The following is a 21,804-nucleotide window of genomic DNA, read 5'->3' as shown; positions in this document are numbered from 1 at the left end:
AGCTTCCAATCCGAGCACCAGGTAAATTAACCCCGGACCAGCTAGATAAAATCTAGCTGACGCCAATGAGTGCATAGTGGTCAAAAGCGGAATTACCGCTGTCTGTCGAACGACCTGGTCTGAACAGCGTCCGACATGACAGTACCCCACCTTCTACGAGGGACCCCAGGGCCCTCACGGCTTATAGGACCCAGCTTGTCCGGATGGCGGCGGTGAAAAAACCTGACCAGCCGATTCGCATGAACGTCCAAGGCTGGTACCCAGGACCTCTCCTCAGGCCCATAACCACTCTAGTGTACCAAGTACTGTAAAGTGCGGCGCACTACACGAGAGTCAACCACCTTGGAGACTTCAAATTCCAAATTACCATTCACCAAGACTGGAGGTGGCATAGGCGCCGCGTCCACGGAACCCACCACCTTCTTTAAAAGAGACTTGTGGAACACGTTGTGTATCTTATACACCGTAGGAAGCTCCAATCGGTACGCTACTGGGTTAATGACGGCAGTGACCCTAAATGGACCAATAAACCGTGGACCCTATTTAAGGGATGGTATTTTGAGTCTTATGTTTTTTGTGGATAACCACACCCAGTCATCCACACTCAGGTCCGGACCTGGCACACGCTTACTGTCAGCCACACGTTTGTACGTAGCACCCACACTCAACAGGCGCTGTTTAACTCTCCTCCAGACTGACGATAATTGTGCTCCTAACTGGTCTTCCTCCAGGACGCCGGAAGAGCCCCCCTGACTCAAAGTACAAAATTGAGGATGAAGCCCGTAAACACAAAAAATCGGAGACTCCCCAGATGACTCCTGGTGGTGATTATTGATGGCAAACTCAGCCAAAGGAAGAAACTTCGACCACTCCTCCTGGTTATCCGAAACAAAGCGGCGTAAGTACTGTTCCAAATTTTGGTTCATATGCTCGGTCTGACCATTTGACTGAGGATGAAACGCCGAAGAATGAGACAACTTGATCCCCAGCCGTGAACAAAATGCTTTCCAAAATTTTGCCACAAACTGAGACCCCCTATCAGAAACGATGTCAGATGGAACCCCATGAAGTCTGACCACCTCCTGCACAAATACCTGAGCCAGAGTCTTAGCGTTTGGCAACGAAGGCAAAGACACAAAGTGCAACATTTTTGAGAACCGATCAACAATCACCAAGATGACCGTGTTCCCAGCTGAGGAGGGCAAGTCAGTGATAAAATCCATGGAGATTTCCGTCCATGGCTTACTAGGTACCTCAAGAGGAAGTAGTGTGCCAACAGGACAGGAGCGGGGCGTCTTAGTCCTAGCGCACGTGGTGCAAGCTGACACGTATGAGACCACGTCCTGTCAGATCTTGGGCCACCAAAACCGACGTGACACCAACTCCAAGGTACCCCTAACCCCTGGATGGCCAGCCAGGACAGCATCATGATGCTCCGCCAAAACCTTTAAGCGGAGATGAAGCGGTACAAACGTTTTGTTGATGGGAAGCTCAGATGGTACCTCCTCCTGGGCCTCGGCAATCTCAGCCTCAACCTCGGTAGTGAGAGCTGAAACCACAACACCCTTTTGGAGGATGGGTACTGAATCTTCCCGAGGCTCTCCCCCCGGAAAACACCTGGACAAAGCATCCGCCTTAGTGTTTTTAGAACCAGGTTTGTAAGTGACAACAAAGTTGAACCGCGTGAAAAACAATGCCCAGCGAGCCTGCCTGGGAGACAGACGCTTGGCAGACTCCAAATAAAGCAAATTCTTATGGTCAGTAATAACAGAAACCTGATGAACCGACCCCTCCAAGAAGTGTCGCCATTCCTCAAAGGCCAATTTGATTGCCAACAACTCTCTGTTGCCGATATCGTAGTTATGTTCGGCGGGCGACAGTTTCTTGGAAAAATAGGTGCATGGACGCAAACCGCTCAAGGATGAGCCTTGTGACAGCACCGCCCCCACACCAACCTCAGACGCATCGACTTCTACAACAAAAGGTTTCGATACATCTGGCTGCACCAGAATGGGAACCGAAACAAACCTGTTTTTAAGAGATTTAAATGCGCACACAGCAGCCTCAGGCCAAACGGAGAAATTGGTACCCTTTTTAGTCATGTCAGTTAGCGGTTTAGCAATGATAGAAAAATCATTGATAAACTTCCCATAGTAGTTAGAAAACCCAAGGAACCGCTGAAGTGCTTTTAGGTTATCAGGCCGTTCCCAATGCAACACCGCTTGCACCTTAGCGGCGTCCATTTTAAACCCAGAAGCAGACACACTATAGCCCAAGAAAGGCAACTCCTGTACCGAAAATACACATTTCTCCAGTTTTGCATATAGCTTATTCTCTCTGAGAAGCTGTAACACCTGCCTGACATGATCTAAATGAGTATCACGGTCGCAAGAATATATGAAAATGTCATCTAGGTACACAATAACGAATTTCCCCAAAACATGCGAGAACACATCATTAATGAAATGTTGAAACACTGCAGGTGCGTTTGTCAACCCAAATGGCATCACCAAATTTTCAAAATGACCCTCAGGGATATTAAAAGCAGTCTTCCACTCATCACCTTGACGGACTCTTATGAGGTTGTACGCCCCCCTGAAGTCAAGCTTGGTAAACCACTTAGCACCTGCCACCTGGTTGAACAAATCCGGAATCAATGGCATAGGGTATGGATCACGAACCGTAATCTGGTTTAACTCCCTGAAATCCAGACACGGCCGTAGTCCACCATCTTTCTTCTTAACGAAGAAGAACCCTGCTGCCACAGGAGAGGATGAAGGCCTGATGTGCCCTTTGCTCAAACTTTCAGCAATGTAATCCTTTAGCGCTTGTCTCTCCGGACCGGAGATGTTAAACATCCTTGCTTTAGGCAACTTGGCCTCTGGTTTAAACCTGATAGAACAGTCATAGGAGCGATGAGGTGGCAACTCTGAACAACCCTTCTCAGAGAACACATCCACAAAATCCAGAAGTGACTCAGGAACGCTTGGAGTCACAGCAGAAACACATGTGGCCAAGCAAATCTCCTGACAGAAATCACTCCACTGAATTATGTCCTGAGTTTTCCAGTCAATAACCGGGTTGTGTGTAGACAACCATGGAAAACCCAGAACCAATTGTGCCAGAAGACTCTTGAGCACCTTACATGTAACCTGCTCGAAATGAAGAACCCCAATGTGGAGTTTAACCTCAGCTACAAACTCAATAATCTCTCCCTGTGGAAGAGGAGCAGAATTGATGGTGACCACGCGGATAGGATGAGGCAGTTTTTCGATCCTAAAACCAGCAGTGCGCGCAAACTCCTCATCAATGAGATTTGTGGCAGAACCACTATCCACAAAAACAGTGATTGGCAGCTCTCTGCCAGCGACAACAACTTTGGCAGGGAGCATGCACTGAGAAACCATCATGGAGGATATACATAAGCTCAGATTGGATTCCTCCACACCCTCTGAGCTTAGAAGTTTTCCGCCGTTGCGTTTTTCGTTGACATCAGAGGACAGATATTAATAAAATGACCAGTTTTACCGCAGTAAAAACAGGCTCCCTGCTTCCTGAGTACAGGGGCTCGATTCTTAACATGTGATACCCCTGCGACTTGCATAGGTTCCGTGGGCTCACCTGCAGCAACATCACGTGAACCTAAACCTTCAACCACAGGAGGCGTCTCATGAACCCCTGACGCAAGCGGCGATCAATGCGGACAACAAGATTCATAGCGGAATCTAGTGAAGCAGGAGTCTCGTACATCAGAAGGGCTTTTTTAACCCTATCAGAAACTCCATGAATAAAGTTACTCCGCAGCGCGGGATCATTCCACTGTGTGTCGACCGACCAGCGGCGAAATTCAGAACAGTAATCCTCTGCAACCCGCTGCCCCTGGCAAATAGTGCGTATCTTAGATTCTGCTAGAGCCATTCTGTCCGGGTCGTCGTAAATGTGTCCTAGAGCAGAAAAAAAACCTCTCCACCGAGTTAATGTAACAGAATCAGACGGCAAAGAAAACGCCCATGCTTGGGGATCCCCGCTTAATAATGACAACACCAGGCCCACACGCTGAGCCTCATTACCGGAGGAGATCGGGCGCATACGGAAATACAGTTTGCAAGCTTCACGAAAAGAAACAAATTTACTGCGTTCCCCAGCAAATTTTTCAGGCAAAGGAAACTTAGGCTCAGCAACTTTACCTGTAACTCCAGCTTGCACATTAGACACTGCTAGTCCCTGTTGCTGCACTGCCCCCCTTAACTCAGTGACCTGTAGGGACAGCGCCTCCAACTGGCGGGTTATGGAAATCATGGGATCCATGGAAATAATGTTGGCCGATTATAATGTCACGGGAGACCTAGGCAGGAAAGAGCTAATAACCAGGGCCCCTGCGATTTCCTTCAGACTAGGGATACCCTGACTGTCCCTCTCCGAGAGTTTACACTGATGGTGTGCATGTCTGGGCCTCTACCCTCGCCTTATCTCCTGTTTCAACCCTAGGCTGAAACTACCTCCCACCACCCAGTGAAGACCACACTCCAATACCCACAGTTAGCACAGACAAGGATAACGGAAAAGTAAGCACCACGCCGCAGTCACTCAGGAATATACTATAAATGCAAAGGGCAAAACAAATACAAATATAGGAAGGAGCAAATAAGACAAAGGGAAATACACCACCAGCAACGATTCTCCAACTACTAGCTCACCACTCCAGACCGAGAACGCACAAGACAGAAGCTATAATTGGCGACGCCCAATGTTCAGGAGAACTATTTAAAGGCAGTGGGCATGGCCCAGCTTCCAATCCGAGCACCAGGTAAATTAACCCCGGACCAGCTAGATAAAATCTAGCCGACGCCAATGAGCGCATAGTGGTCAAAAGCGGAATTACCGCTGTCTGTCGAACGACCTGGTCTGAACAGCGTCCGACATGACAGATTCCTGGGCATGTGCACCAGCTAGCAGGAAAGTTTCCAAGGTTGGTTCTTTCCCGGCGATTGCTAGGAGGAGGAGGCACGATCAGCTGAATACAGTATACAGATGTTGTAAGGCGGGGGACCTGGGTGACAGGCTGACATACGCAGTGCGCATGCCCAGGAATCCTAGCCCCGCACTGTGCATAATGCATAACACACTTCGGGGCTGGGATTCCCAAGGTGGGTGGCCGCAATGCCCGCACAGGCGCAGTCTGCAAGCCTGGCTGGGACGTCAGATGGCCAGAGCTTAAACACAGCGCAGGCGCCGGTTTTGAAGTAAAAAAAGCGCGGAGGGGGCGGCGCCGAATGCCCCTGAAGATTTGAGTGACGGCAGAGTAGCGGTTCAAGCTGGGGAGTGAGGACCCGCCTTCCTGGATAAAGACAGGTATTTTGGATAAGTTTCAAAACGCTTTATTTTGGGAATACTTGAACCAAAAACTAAAAGAGCCACCTTGTTAGAATGCAGCATTACTGCTGCACAAGGTGGCTCTTTTAGTTTATAACGGCCGGAGGGGGGTGACAGTGGCCCTTTAAGTACCAAATTGGCTCTGTCACTAAGGGGTTAAAAATATACTACCGTTTGGGTATTGTAGTGTCTGTGTAACCTCTTCCTATAATTATCTGTATTGCTGCTGACATCACACTGCCCCTTTTCTGTGTTGGCTCTCAATGCTCTTCTAAAAACAACAAGGAGGAGGATGTACAGAGAAGATTAAGATGCGGGGAGAAGGGAGGTTGTACCATATCAGTGTAGGTAGAAAGAAAAGCACCCACAAGGCTTCCTGGGGAATCGCATGAGTGCTAAGACAACAGGATACCGTATATACTCGAGTATAAGCCGACCCGAGTATAAGCCGACCCCCCTAATTTTGCCACAAAAAACTGGGAAAACTTATTGACTCGAGTATAAGCCTAGGGTGGAAAATGCAGCAGGCACCGGTGAATTTCAAAATTAAAAATAGATACTCCATACCGTTCATTATGGCCCCATAGATGCTCCACATAAAGCTGTGCCATATATACAATGCTCTGCACCATTGCCCCATAGCTGTGCCATATATATAATGCTCTGCACCGTTGCCCCATAGCTGTGCCATATAGTGCTCTGCACCTTTGCCCCATAGCTGTGCCATATATATAGTGCTCTGCACCGTTGCCCCATAGCTGTGCCATATAGTGCTCTGCACCATTGCCCCATAGCTGTGCCATATAGTGCTCTGCACCATTGCCCCATAGCTGTGCCATATAGTGCTCTGCACCGTCCATTATTGCCCCATAGCTGTGCCATATAGTGCTCTGCACCATTGCCCCATAGCTGTGCCATATAGTGCTCTGCACCATTGCCCCATAGCTGTGCCATATAGTGGTCTGCACCGTCCATTATTGCCCCATAGCTGTGCCATATAGTGCTCTGCACCATTGCCCCATAGCTGTGCCATATAGTGCTCTGCACCATTGCCCCATAGCTGTGCCATATAGTGCTCTGCACCGTCCATTATTGCCCCATAGCTGTGCCATATAGTGCTCTGCACCATTGCTCCATAGCTGTGCCATATAGTGCTCTGCACCATTGCCCCATAGCTGTGCCATATAGTGCTCTGCACCATTGCCCCATAGCTGTGCCATATAGTGCTCTGCACTGTCCATTATTGCCCCATAGCTGTGCCATATAGTGCTCTGCACCATTGCCCCATAGCTGTGCCATATAGTGCTCTGCACCATTGCCCCATAGCTGTGCCATACAGTGCTCTGCACCATTGCCCCATAGCTGTGCCATATAGTGCTCTGCACCATTGCCCCATAGCTGTGCCATATAGTGCTCTGCACCGTCCATTATTGCCCCATAGCTGTGCCATATAGTGCTCTGCACCGTCCATTATTGCCCCATAGCTGTGCCATATAGTGCTCTGCACCATTGCCCCATAGCTGTGCCATATAGTGCTCTGCACCATTGCCCCATAGCTGTGCCATACAGTGCTCTGCACCATTGCCCCATAGCTGTGCCATATAGTGCTCTGCACCATTGCCCCATAGCTGTGCCATATAGTGCTCTGCACCGTCCATTATTGCCCCATAGCTGTGCCATATAGTGCTCTGCACCATTGCCCCATAGCTGTGCCATATAGTGCTCTGCACCATTGCCCCATAGCTGTGCCATACAGTGCTCTGCACCATTGCCCCATAGCTGTGCCATATAGTGCTCTGCACCATTGCCCCATAGCTGTGCCATATAGTGCTCTGCACCGTCCATTATTGCCCCATAGCTGTGCCATATAGTGCTGTGCACCATTGCCCCATAGCTGTGCCATATAGTGCTCTGCACCATTGCTCCATAGCTGTGCCATATAGTGCTCTGCACCGTCCATTATTGCCCCATAGCTGTTGCTGCTGCTGCAATAAAAGAAAAAAAAAAACATACTCACCTGTCTTGCTTGCAGCTCCTCGGCGCCATCTTCCCGGCGTCTCTCCGCACTGACTGATCAGGCAGAGGGCGGCGCGCACACTATATGCGTCATCGCGCCCTCTGACCTGAACAGTCAGTGCGGAGAGACGCCGGGAAGATGGAGACAGCGCCCGGCGTGTGGAACGAGGACAGGTGAATATGTCATACTTACCTGCTCCCGGCGTCCCGCTCCTTCCCCCTGCCTGTCTTCGGTGCCGCAGCCTCTTTCTCTATCAGCAGTCACCGGCACCGCTTCATTAGAGAAATGAATAGGCGGCTCCGCCCCTATGGGAGGTGGAGCCGCCTATTCATTTCTCTAATGAGCGGTCCCACGTGACCGCTCAGGGGAAGAGGCTGCGGCACCGAAGACAGTGTGACGGGCAGGGGGAGCGACAGGAATGCCGGAACTAGGTAAGTATATGACAGTGCTCACCCGCCGACCCCACCACCGATCATGACTCGAGTATAAGCCGAGAGGGGCACTTTCAGCCCAAAAATTTGGGCTGAAAATCTCGGCTTATACTCGAGTATATACGGTACATTGTTTTTGTTTTCCTGTATTTTTAATGTATGACACTTTCAGTATGCCTTACAGCAGCTATCCAGGGTTTAAGAATTGAGAAGCTATTCATGGGATAGGTAAATAATATAAAAGTGGTGGAGTTCTGATACCTGGGGCCCTCACTGATAAGCCGGAAATTGCTCCAGCAGTGGGCGGAACAAAGTGATGTACTGTATATAACTCGGTGGCCACTGCTGAGTATAACAGTTTGTCTCTTGTAAGAGAATGGAAGACGAACAGCAGTCACCTAAGCAATGTACGGGGTTGCTGTGTTTCCCTGCGTACATCGATTAGTTTTGGCCTCTGCGGGAGCAGTACTCATTTGATCGGTGTGGGGTGCACACAGGTCTTAGTGGTGACCTAGCCTGTGGATAGAAACATCGCTTTTAAGCCTTTGATAACCCTTTTAATATATTGACAAAATAAATTTGGGAAATAATAAAAGGATGACAAATTCTGGGTCTTTAATAGCTCTTCAGTATAATTTTGTTGTTTTAAGAACCAATAGGAAGCATGTCTTCAATGGAGGTGAACGTGGACATGTTGGAGCAAATGGACCTGATGGACATGTCTGATCAGGAAGCACTAGACGTCTTCTTAAATTCCGGAGGAGAGGACAGCAGCATGCTATCCCCTATGATAGGTACTGGTAACCTACATAATCTCTGCAATGCTATCTATAAGATTATCATGCATTTCAATGCCATTATGCCAAGGATATTATGTAACTCTGCAGAATGTTTAATATATTTAATAAAAATAGTGACACTTAACCTGGCCATGCATGTGCTGGGTGAGTAGTAGGGAAACCTATCTCCTTTGATTGTCTCATAAAAATGCACAATTAGATTATTTAACCCTTATTGCCATTCAACAGGAGTACACAACCTGCAGCCCTGGGGCCACATGCGGACAACAATGCCATTCTATGTTGCTCCAAACTATTTGGACAGAAAAATGCTTGACTTACAGGTTAACTGTAGATGAGCAGCTATTCACACAGAAGAGTAGGGGCCAGCATCTGAGGATCTGGGACTGACCAGTACAAATAATGACCTGTGTAGACCTCTCTGGATGCCTCATAAATCAGGAGAAAGGGTTCTCTAGACCAGTTTTGCACTTCAGATAACTGGCCATGTCTGTGGCTCTCTCCACAGTAGTTTATGGTAGTTGTGAAACACTAGGCAGAAAGTCCAGAGCCATGTGGATGCATTGCGTCCTCCTCTTTGGGGTAAATGAAGACTTCTTTTATGAGGCTTTAGAAGCGGATTTTAGTGGAAAATCTACATTAAAACATTTATTCAAATACTCTGAATATGCTTCCTATAGGTTTTATCGGGAAATGTTCAAGTAAGTGAAAAGCAAAAAATACTGTATTCACTATAGAACCTTTTCCCTTTATAATGAGCTGGAAACTTATTCAGAGTATTTGATGCGGTTTTTGATGTGGATTTAGCAGTAGAATCTATTTCTAAATCCTCCTCCAGAAACTGAGAGTGCTGATTTTTGGAGATACGAGTTGTAGAGTGAGCATTTATACCCATCAGGCATTTATGGTATATACTTTCAGTATGACATAAATGTCATAGAAGGTAACAATCCTTTAATTCTTAGTGCGGCTCCCGGGTTGGTTTAGTATGACAACGTGGCCCTTGGACCAGAAAAGGTTGTGTACCCCTGTCTTCAGCAGCAGTTAATCTCCCAAGCATTGATGCCTGAATTTAAAGTTTTGAGCATCACAAAATTATCAGATTCTTACACCAACTCATATTTAATGTTTAGACTATTAATAGGATGTGTAGAAAACATTTGGTAAATCTGGGGTTGTACTACAATTGTAGGAAGGATCTCAAAAAAGCTTCAAGGACACCAAGGCATCATCCAGGACTGCAGCTAGATGTTTGTTCAAGAAAGCTGGTTATTGTGTGAAGATGACATTAATACATGGAGTCAGATATGATATTGTCCTGCTTATGTCTAGAAGCCAAAAATTGATTATGCCTTTTCTATAATTTATATTGTGAATTATTTTGTAACTGTTAAATAAAAGTTATATGATTGAGGCTGAAAAAATGTATTATAGTCTGTCTTTTTAAAGAAGGAAATCCATCTGATTTCATGACATAAGGGAATGGGGTCTTGTTCTTTATCATTTTAAACTTTTTCAATCTTTTTGAAATGGTCAATCTTAGGCTCCACTTTCAACTTATTAGATGTATCATGGAATCCAAGACAGGGATATATGTAGGATGCTGAGGCTTCAGTTATTTCAGGTGTTACCGTAACAGCAGTCAGTTACTCCATGCAGTTGCTCCACAGATATGGTCTTCTTCATACAGGACCATGCTAATCATCCCTATTCCAATTCCTTATCAGTCCCTGCAGTATGATTTACCAATTTATCTTTTACTAGTAATGGGTGGGGAGAGGAACACCAAAACACAAATCTATAAGATTATTGCCAGCAAGGAACCTGCCTAACATCAAAACCTACTTATATATGGCAATTTAGTACTTAATCCCCAATGTCATAGGGTATTAGGATTTAGGAACGCTTGAAATGAAATACTAGAAAATAAATAGAAAGTCAAGTCTTTGTGATCCAAACAACACATAATATTAAAGGAAGCTGAGTAATTTTCCTATTTCTATCTGAAAAGTTAATCAGGAACTTCTAATATACAAACAAAAAACATTTCAATATAAAGTGATAACCCCTTTAAGGGAGGGTTTTGGTCTTTGTTTTAAGTCTGTATGAGTTCACATTCACAATATTAATCCATTTGCAACTGATTTGGTTTTTTTTTGTTTACTTCATCAGTTTCAAATTGAAGAAAACCTGATACCAGTTAACCCCTTCCTGCAAAATGGCATAACTGTGCATCCGGATTGCAATTGCTTTCATAATCTGATGTACTGTTGCATCACAGGAGTTATGTCCAATACCATCTGCATTAGGAGCCAGCTGTTATACACCGCCATGCTCATGCTGCATGTGCTCGGATGAGACCTAGCTTTGATGCCCCCACTTTAATGGTGCGCGCGCTCACACAAGGAAAAGTCACGGATAGATCAAGAGAGATCTGTATATTACTATATGTATATACATGTATCTATGGTGAATGCTGAAAAAAAATAACAATTGCTGTTTGTGTTTATCTTGCCTCACAAAAAAATATTAATAAGTGATAAAAAATCATATGTATTAAAAAATTGTAAAATAAAATGTACAGCTCTTTAGGCAAAAAAAGTTAATTAAAGCTCAATAATCTGATAAATAAAATTTATGACTCTTAAAATGTGACAGCCAAAAAAACTATTTTTTATTTTTTATTGTGTAAAAGTAGTAAAACATAAAAAAATATATAAATTGAGGACCACCGTAATCCTATTGACTCACACACCACATATTGTCCCGCAAAAAACAATCCAGAACACAACTTTGTCAGAAAGCTAAAGCTATGGGTTCCAGAATATGGTGACCAAAAAAAAAATATTGATTTCTAAAGTTATTTTTTGCACTGAAGTAGCGAAGCATTAAAAAAAACTACATACATTTTGTATTGTGATCACATCAACCTGAAGAATAAGATAACATGTCAATTATACGTGACAGTGAATGGTGTTCAGAGAAAAAAGAAACGTTTAGAATTATTTCAAACTAGCTATTGAACCCGTTCTACGCCCGGGTGGCGAGCATTTATATTGGTATATGGTCTCCATCCTGGTATGTGCTGCTCCCATCTTGCTCTCCCATCCTGTCATGTGCTTCTCCATCCTGCGCTCCCATCCTGTCATGTGGTGCTCCATCCTGCATCCCCATCCTGTCATGTGCTCCCATCCTGCGCCCCCATCCTATTATGTGCTGCTCCATCCTGCGTCTCCATCCTGTCATGTGCTCCCATCCTGCGCCCCCATCCTGTGATATGCTGCTCCATCCTACACCCCCATCCTGTCATGTGTGCACCCCATTCTGTCATGTGCTGCTCCCATCCTGTGCCCCCATTCTGTCATGTGCTGCTCCCATCCTGTGCCCCCATCCTGTCATGTGCTGCTCCCATTCTGTCATGTGCTCCCATCCTGCACCCCCATCCTGTCATGTGTGCGCCCCCATTCTGTCATGTGCTGATGCCATCGTGCGCAATCATTGTCATGTGCTGCTCCCATCCTGCGCCCCCATTCTGTCATGTGCTCCCATCCTGCGCCCCCATTCTGTCATGTGCTGCTCCCATCCTGTGCCCCCATTCTGTTGTAATGTCCTGCACCCATTCTGCCTGTTCCTGTTTCCATTCTGCCATATGTTGCTCTCATCTTTCTCCGGCTCTACTGCCTGAGTGCGGCTGTGCTGAGTGCGGGCGGCTGTGCTGAGTGCGGGCGGCTGTGCTGAGTGCGGGCGGCTGTGCTGAGTGCGGGCGGCTGTGCTGAGTGCGGGCGGCTGTGCTGAGTGCGGTGGTAGAGTGCGGGCGGCTGTGCGGGGTGGTGCTGAGAGTGCGGGCGGCTGTGCTGGGCGCCGAGTGCTGGGGGCCTGAGCAGGCGGGGACACCGGTGCGCTGTGGGGGTCAGGTGCCGGAGTCGCCGCTAGCTCAGGCCCCCGGCACTTGCTATATTTACCTGTCCCCCGTTCCACTGCTGCGCGCGCCTCTGTCTTCCGGGGTCCTCTGCCTGTGACTGTTCAGTCAGAGGGCGGCGCGCATTAAGCGCGTCATCGCGCCCTCTGAACTGAACGTTGCAGGTGGAGGATGGAGCAGCGCGCAGCAGTGGAACGGGACAGGTAAATATACTCACCCTCCGCCTCCTGGCTCGTCCCTGCTTCTCCGTTGGAGATCGCGGTGTGCGTTCAGCGCTTACGCATACCGCGATCTCCTGGGAGCGTCACTCTGTGGGGTCCAGACTGCGCCGGCGCTTGCGCAGTCTATAGAGGCTTCGGACAGAGTGACGCTCCCAGCGTTATATTATAGATGTGTATTTATTGGGCAAATTAATAAAACCTATATATATTTGGTATTGCTATAATCTTCCTGACCTTCAGAATACAGCTATCACTTTGTCTAGCACGGTGAATAGCGTTAAATAGTTAATAGTTAATATTTGTTAATACGTAATATGTACCCCAAAATAATGTTACTAAATTAAAACGCATCCCGAAAAAATTATGGCTCCTGGAACGCAATAATAATAAAAATGGGGGAGAAAAAAGTTCAACATAAAAGGCAAAACTGTTTGTTCTATCAAGGGGTTCAAATCTGACTTTAAGAATTTTACTAGGTCCAGCTGCAATCAAATTATTTTTTTTAGACAAAGTTGTGGAGACCTATTATGCTCTCTGGCTAAAAAAAAAATGCAGGGTCTAATAGTTAAATCATTGAGGTCAATGTGAACAGTTCTGTTTGAAAGTGCATCAGTTTTTCTTCAATTTGAAACCAATCCAGATTTTTTATTTACTTGTTCAGATTAAAACAGAAGAATTAAAATCTATAGGAAAAAATAATTTACTCAAGTTGCTTCTATCGTGTGGAAAAGGTTTTTTTGAATATGAGGTGGAATGTACAGTTGAAACTAGAAGATTACATACACTACAGTGTGTCTGTAAAGTCATGGTGCACTTTTGATCAGTCACTGGAAAGCAACAAAAAACTGTAGAAATCTGCTCCAAATAAAAGAAAAACTCTCCCAGTTTCATACCTATTCAGTGCAGTTCGATGTGGGCTCCATTTGTTGCCCTACACAAATCCAAACGATAGTGAAGTTCTTGCCACACACGGGTAAGGACGTCTGGTGTACCACAGTGAATAATGTCTGTGATTCTCTGTTTTAAGTGTTTAATGTCGTTGATACATTCAATGTACACATTGCTTCACATAACCCCAAAAGTAAAAGTCTAAGGGCGTAAGATCCGGGGATCGTGGTGGCCATGGCTTGACATTCCCCCTGCCTATCCACCACCGGGGGAATGTTCTATCTAGAAACTCACGAGCAATGGTGGTGTAGTGGGAGAAGCACCATCCTATTGAAAGATGACACCTTCTGGAAATTGTGGCACTGCATACAATTCCAACATGTCAAGATAAGTGTTTGTTGTCACAGACCGCTCCGCAAAATAAAATGGGCCTATCCCCTTACCATGTATCAGGCCACACCACACCTTCACTTTAGGGTTGTTACGTTCGTACTCAACATAGGCATGAGGATGTTCAGCAGCCCATATTCGGACGTTATGGCGATGAACATGTCCACAGATATGGAAGGTCGCCTCATCGCTGAACAGAATCTTCTACAAAAATCTTGCATCATTGTCTATCTCATAAAGCATATCTGTTTCAAACGCACATTGTTGGGTCTATCCTCCGGTTTGATAGCGTGCAATAGCCGCAATTTGTACCCCGTAAAACAGAGACATTTCTTTAACACCTTGTGAACTGTAGTCTTGATTAGGGGTAATTGTCGAGCACACGCACACAGATTTTTAGAGCTCCTTAGGTAGCTATCCTGTATAGCCTCTACAGACTTGTCACTGACTGGCCTACCAGAACCGGGTTTCTCCACCAAACTGCCAGTTTCCTTCAACTGCTTATCACACCGAGTAATGTTATTCCTATGTAGACTTTGGTCACGGATTCGAATTTAGCGAGCCACAGAACACACTGAACTTTCCTCTGTACTGTCCACATCTCAACTGGCATGGAAAACCACACATAAGCTTGTGGTTGCATAATGTCACAGACCTGGCAGTGTATTAAAGGGACTCTGTCACCTGAATTTGGCGGGCCCTGTTTACGGTCCGATGGGCGGTGTTTTCTGTTCTTTCTTTCACCCCATCCTTTCCCGCTGGCCACAATATTGTCTTGAATTTGATTAGGTTTCCTCCGTAGAACACGCGTGCGCAATGCAATCTTGCCTTGCGCATGCGCAGTATGCTTTGCCCAACTGCGGGCAAAGCCGAAAAGCATTAGTGCGCATGCGCCGGCGCACTATGTCCCGGAACACAGCGAAATACTTCCAGTACATAGTGCGCCGGCGCATGCAGACTAATGCTTTTCGCCTTTGCCCGCAATTGGGCAAAGCATACTGCGCATGCGCAAGGCAAGATTGCATTGCGCACGCGCAAGGCAAGATTGCGTTGCGCACGCGCAAGGCAAGATTGCGTTGCGCACGCGCAAGGCAAGATTGCATTGCGCACGCGTGTTCTACGGAGGAAACCTAATCAAATTCAAGACAATATTGCAGCCAGCGGGAAAGGAAGGGGTGAATGAAAGAACAGAAAACACCGCCCATCGGACCGTAAACAGGGCCCGCCAAATTCAGGTGACAGAGTCCCTTTAATCAGAGTTCAGTTTATCGGGTTAATCTGACTGGGGGCTCAGCAACAGCTTAAATGAGTTTGTGTTGTTTAATTGGTTCTTATCTCGCCTCATGAACAGGTCTGATATGATTGGGCCAAAGAAAGGGCGCCAAAATGTAAGCTATAAAAAGATCCTGTGACTGGTCAAAAGTGCACCATGACTTTACGGACACACTGTATATAAAAAGACACATATGCATGTTTTTCTCAATATCTGACATGAAATCAGAATAAACCTTTCCCGTTTTAGGTCAATTAGGATTACTATAATTATTCATATTTGCCAAATGATAGAATAATGAGAGAGAACATGTCTTTTTATATAGTGTATGTAAACTTCTAGTTTCAACTGTAATTGGTTGTGGTGTGCTCCTTGTTTCTTTTGCAACATTATTCGTGTGTGCTCTTAATATCTTGTAAGCAGACCTCATGCCTCATTACAGTTTCTCTTTGTCTTCTCTCTTCATGTTGGTTGCTAAAGGCCCTGACTTTGACACTTGTCGAAATGAGATATCTCTTCAGGTTCCCAGCCAAGCAGAGCTCAGACAAAAACTTTCTTCCTTGTCCTCTACTTGCACTGATTCTGCCAGCCAGGAAAACAGTGAAGATGGTGGGGAATCTCCCGTTATCCAGTCAGATGATGAAGATGTTCATGTGGACTCTGTACCTGGTGTTGGCCACGTTGCAAAAAACAATTGTGATGCAAGTGACGAAAGCGATTCCCACACCGTGTGAAGTTGAACTGTGTGGTTGCTATATCCTGGAGTGTTAGCCATCGTGTACTAATCCACTTTACTGTGCAATTGTTACCCTACTGATTTACACAATGTATTGTGTACTGGAGTCATTGCGAACAAAATGATATTAAAATAGTGTTTTTTTATGGAGACTGTAGAGTAGTGGAGGAGATTGGAAACGTTGCATAGTTGTGCAGCTTTTCTTGTGTGCTTAGTTTTTTAAGCACCATAATTATCTCTAGAATAATATTGAACAGAAGTCCTGCATGAACCACCACTGGATTACCAATGCTTTTATTTATGCATTTAGCTGCTAGGCCTAGTGTTCTTCATAATATGATCAAAGTATTCTACAGAAATTCGTGGTTTATTAGAACTTACACAAATATGCCCAATGGTAGGGTATAGATAGATTGACCGGGAACACTGGGTTCCAAGCTATACTATTTCATGCATACAACAAATTGAAGATGCCTTGAATCCCAAGTGTAATGATGATAAAGACCTGGATTTTTTTCACATGCATTATCAGGTAGTGAAAATAGCATTTAGCAAGAGGGATTCTCACTAAGGGCATGTGCTCGCAACATCTTTTAGGTGTGAGTATATGTGCACGTTTTACTAAAGGACGTCTTTTGTCCTGTTTTTACTTTGTCGCTTTTCATTTTTCTGCGTGCTTTTGGCGCCATTTATTTTCTGGTTTTTTTTGTTTGTTTTTTTTTAAATAAAGTAGTAAGTAGCTTTATAGTGGAACCGCCCGAAGAATGGTCTAAAGCTTCTTTTAACCACTTCACGTTTCCAAAGATGTGCAGCAGATAAAAGAAGTGACCTAAGACTGAAGAGAGGAAGAACAGCAAGTCGCTTGACATTGCAGTGCATGTTTATTCCTTTTAATGTTTCTTTAGGGCATTTTCAGGCAGGTTATTAAGCATACAGGCATGGAAAAGATGTTGTTTGTGTACTGCCATGCCTTTTCCATCCCCAAAACGAGCATCAACTAATGTACCATAAGTGGTCAAAAAAGGAAAAGACCATTTCAGAGGGATTGAAGCCTGATGTGTCATGAACGGAAACCCAAAAAACAACACTGTATCTAATAGTCACTTCAAGAAGAGGGCCATAAATCCTAGTGTGAATCCAGCCTAATTCTGTCTCTCCCTATCAAAGATATATATGAAGCAGTGATTAACTCGCCTCAGAAAATGATTATTACATGAGACAATGAGAACCCTGCCCTGTAATGCATATCAGAATTGGCTTGAAAGCCAGACCTTTTTCCATGCAGTATTCTTTGGTTTATCCTGTGCCAACTATTGTGTATTTGCCTTGATGAAATAAATAATTTCATACCATGAAGACTGTGTAGTTTCATTATAGTTATGGGTCTGAAAATAGACTGATAAATGCTTATTATTCTGCTGTTTATTATACTGGTTCTTACTTTGAAAGTGCAACAAAAAATGTTGCACTTTCAGCTAAGATGTATTTGTGTTTCCCAGAAAAAAAAATTCCAAGACAATCTCAACACATTTTGTTTCTAAAGTGGGCTTGTTTGTCTAAATATTAAACATATTTATGAACTTTGTTTGGAGCCAAAAAAATTAACTGGCACACTTTATGCCAATTTGTTTTTAAAAGCTAATGTTTTTTGTTATGACAAGCTTGCACAGCCTTTAAAAGAAATATTAATATACTACAACAAGCAAATCTGACAGTTAATTAATTTCTCACACTTTGTGAATATTTTCCAAATTTCAAGAAACGCCTATCAATACGCAATAGTTTTTTTTTAAAAAAAGAAAAAGTACTTTACTCACCCAACTGGGGTCCAGTGCCAAGTCTCCTCTGCTGCTCATGTTGTCTGTTATTGTCAACAGCTCTGACATCACGTTGACAGTGCTACAGCAACTCTGAGCAGCTCATGCAATCTAGTAGAGTAGAGCTACTAAGTTCACTTATCGGCTTGAGCGCTGTCACATGATGGGACACTAAAAGCAGCAGAATGAGTAAAGCCCAGTTTAAAAAAGGAAACATCAAGTTGGAGACGAGTTTTCAGAAACCAGACAACACCTTTAAAATGTAGAATAATTTTTAATGTAATTTTTTAAAGCTCATAAAACAATAAAAGTCCTGCTTCACAGGGCAGCTTGTGACTACGGGACATAGTTTGCAATTCCATATGACAGCTTCATTGTTTGAAACCTGCCATTTTCCATATAACAAAAGGTCTGATCTTTCTTTTTGATGTGTTTATTTTAATTCAATTAGCACACAATCCATTGTTCTATGTATATACACTAGGGGAATGTTACTGAAATCCTAAAAATAATGCTCTGTTGGTTGCCCTCGAGGACTGGAGTTGTGCATCCCTGATATACACCCACGGACAAAATGGTTGGTACACTTCTGGTAAAGAAACTGACAAAAAGAGGATTTTTGGATGTAAAATAGATTTCTCATAACATTCATTGGTGGGTAGGGGAAACCATGGCTGTACGCTGATGCCACCAAGGGAAGTGTCAGACAGCCTTTTAACTCTGTCGAGGATCGCGACGCCATGCTTTGACTGGTCATCAGCTATACTGACTCAAGTGTGGTGGCATGTATTTTTACTTCCAGTCAGAGCTTTGCGTTGGGCTCCTCGTCTGAGTTATGCAGCCATCTTACTTTTCCCTAAGATTTACAACCTAAGAAATCTGCTTATGCTCAGCAGGATGCTGACGACCAATGTCTTGAGTTTAATAAGAATATCGGTACACAAAGCAGAATTTTTTTTATAAATATATTTACACACACGCAATATATACACATACACGCACTACTAGGCAACATAAACAAAAAGGAGGGTGCTGTGTCCCTCAATGAAGGCTATAAGAAACATTTTCCAGAAAGTTTAAAAATCCTCTTTTTCTATTCGCCATGACAGCACCCACTAGAGAGAGAGGGGATCTGCCCCTAGGAACAGGAAACCTACAGAGAGATAAAAGGGGTGGCCCCCCCTCGCTCCTCAGTTGGTTTCCTGTTCCTTGATGGGAACCCTCAGAGAGAATCTCCGCAAGTTTTTAATGAAGAGGAAAGCTCGACTGGACTGCTGCCTGTACGTCTCTGCTGAGCGGCAGGGGCTCCAGAGCGAGTATCAGAGACGGGGGAATGTTCCTGTTGGCTCCCCCCTGTTCTGGTCGCATCAGAATGGATGCCTATTTGACAACAATCTCCCTGCTGGGACACGGTTGAAATGCTCCACCGCATCATCACAGGATTTTCCTCCGGCGCAAGCAATAAGCCGGTAAGTGGCCGCTGTATGGGGGTTGTGAAAGCAGCGCTTACCCACTCTGTATGATCCTGTCGTCAGTGGCCCCAGGATAGCGGTGCAGACCCGGATGGGCACGGCTGCGGGCGTAAGCTGGTTGCTGAGTCCGGCAGGATGGCTGCAGGTTCCTCCTCAGTAGCGGTGAACTCAGCCGCATTGAATGGAGGCGCCCGTGTGTGCAGTATGGTCGGCGTCCCGGAAGTAGATGTTTGAACTTCCGGGGGCGCGGGGTCAGACTGGTGTTTCCTGTATGGACGCCATAGTATTCCTGTGCGGTGGATGCGGTGTCCTGACGGCGAGGCCCCACCCCCCCTAATGGAGAGGTAAAAAAAAAATGAGGTGTGTTTTGATAGGTAGCCTACACTATATAAGGCAGATTGGTGTGCTAGGCTGTGCGCAAACATGTCGTCTCAGGAGGATATCGAGCGCCCACTGGAGGAGTTAATTCTACCTAGTGGTGATGCCAGGAAGAAAGGTAGTGGACACTCGAAAGTGAGTGACTCCACTGACAAGTCAGTGAAAAAGTCATAACGTTCTACACCCCAGGCCGATCAAACAACCCAGCAGCCGGTATATAATTAAATTTCCGGGTGAGTGTATAGACAGCTTCATAGAAGCTTATGGTAGTCTCTTCTGCTTGTGTTTTTTCTAGGCAAAAAGGACGGGAAAGTCTAAGCACAAGCAGTGTGCAATATGTACCGAGCCCCTACCTGACTCTTATATAAAGAAATTGTGTCAGAGTTGTATAAATAACACCTTGCAGCAGGAGGGTTCGGTCAAAATGAATGAGATACGTCTCATGATCCGAGAAGAGCTTCAGTCCTTAGGAGGTGGTCCGTCTATGAATATTGAGAGGAGGAAGAAGGAGAGCACCCTCACCTAGAGCGGACACGTCGGCAGAAAGCAGGGAGATTGATTCCGACATCTCTCAGATTTCGGGTTCCTCGGATGAGGAGGATTGTGTCTGTTTTCCTACTGACAGTGTGAATAATTTGGTAAAGTCCACCCAAGGAAGAAGAGAGGCCACTTATACAATCTGCACACCACCAATCAATTATATGAAAAAGGAACAACTTTATTGGTAACAAATATTAAAAACAATTAAAACCAATACGAAAAAGAAGAACCTCCACCATAAGGTCTGCTCATAATACATTCTGCATATATAACCAAATTAATCCACATGGCACTAAGCAAAAATACAAATGTACACATATAATGAAGTATGGGCAGCACGGTGGCGCAGTGGATAGCACAGCAGCCTTGCAGCGCTGGAGTCCTGGGTTCAAGCCCCACTAAGGACAACATCTGCAAAGAGTTTGTATGTTCTCTACGTGTTTGCGTGGGTTTCCTCCGGGTACTCCGGTTTCCTCCCACATTCCAAAGACATACTGATAGGGAATTTAGACTGTGAGCCCCAACAGGGACAGCGACGATAATGTGTGCAAACTGTAAAGCGCTGCGGAATATGTTAGCGCTATATAAAAAATAAAGATTATTATTATTAAGTATACTTTTGGGTAGAACAACAGATTGTTTCGACTTTCTACATGCTACCCAAAGTCCACAAAAACATCAAAAAGCCCCCCCCCCCCCAGTCTCCCAATAGTCTCCAGTATTGGTAGCTTGTGCGAAAAAGCGTGTACTTATATTGACTTCTTCCTGCAGCCCTTGGTCATCACACTGCACTCCTATATTAGAGACTCTTCACATTTCATCAGCACTTACAAAGGAGTGACGCTAACTCCGGACGAATACATGGTCACTTGTGATGTCGAATAACTGTATTCAAACATCAATCATGACGACGGCATGCGGGCTGTTCTGTTCTTCCTTGACTAACAGGTAAATTCAGACAGAATGCATGACTCTTTCATCATTGATTTGCTTAATTTTGCTTTGAGACACAATTTCTTTTTGTTTGACAGGACTTTTTTTTTTTTTTTTTTTTACAAACATCGGGTGTGGCCATGGGGGCGCGGTGTGCCCCGGCCTTTGCAAATCTTTTTTTAGGGTGGTGGGAGTCTACTGTCATCTATGTATCTGATTTTTTCATCCGCAAAGTGCGACACTGGTCGCGTTACATAGAAAACATTTTTCATTTGGTCTGGTTCATTGGAGGAATGTTTGGAGTTTTTGGACTTCCTCAACAACAACCCTTTTAATATTTTTTTGACTCACCATTTTTCTTCCGCTACAGTCAACTTTTTGGATCTCGAGGTCAAATGTCAGGATGGCATTCTGTCTACAGGTCTATATCGGAAGCCCACAGCCGTCAACAGTTTACTGGAGTATCAGAGTTTCCACCCTAAACATACTAAAGATGTGGTTCCGGTTGGCCAATTCCTCAGGGCCAGGCGGAACTGCACACAGGACCTTGATTTCAGGAAGGAAGCCCATGACCTTACAAGGAGACTCAGAAGCAGGAATTATCCTCAAAAATGTA

General features: G+C 45.0%; 1 protein-coding gene across 5 annotated transcripts in view; it reads left to right on the top strand.

Moving 5' to 3' along the window:
- Positions 1-17,404, top strand: part of DTNBP1 (dystrobrevin binding protein 1) — a 234,886-nt gene extending 217,482 nt beyond the window's left edge. For 3 of the 5 annotated variants that reach the window (XM_077269927.1, XM_077269925.1, XM_077269922.1), the window contains 2 exons: positions 8,472-8,615; positions 15,793-17,404. In XM_077269927.1, coding sequence (XP_077126042.1) covers positions 8,472-8,615; positions 15,793-16,046 — 398 coding nt within the window. In that variant the 3' untranslated portion in view covers positions 16,047-17,404. Of the gene's footprint in view, positions 1-8,471; positions 8,616-9,813; positions 10,040-15,792 lie in introns of those variants that run through there. The other 2 variants (XM_077269923.1, XM_077269926.1) reach the window with 2 other exon arrangements.
- Positions 17,405-21,804: the final 4,400 nt, after the last annotated feature.

Source organism: Ranitomeya variabilis, chromosome 6 (genome assembly GCF_051348905.1).
Source record: "Ranitomeya variabilis isolate aRanVar5 chromosome 6, aRanVar5.hap1, whole genome shotgun sequence".
Taxonomy (NCBI): Eukaryota; Metazoa; Chordata; class Amphibia; order Anura; family Dendrobatidae; genus Ranitomeya; species Ranitomeya variabilis.
The sequence above is the reverse complement of the archived record's forward strand: the minus strand, read 5'-3'. Positions and strand labels throughout refer to the sequence as shown.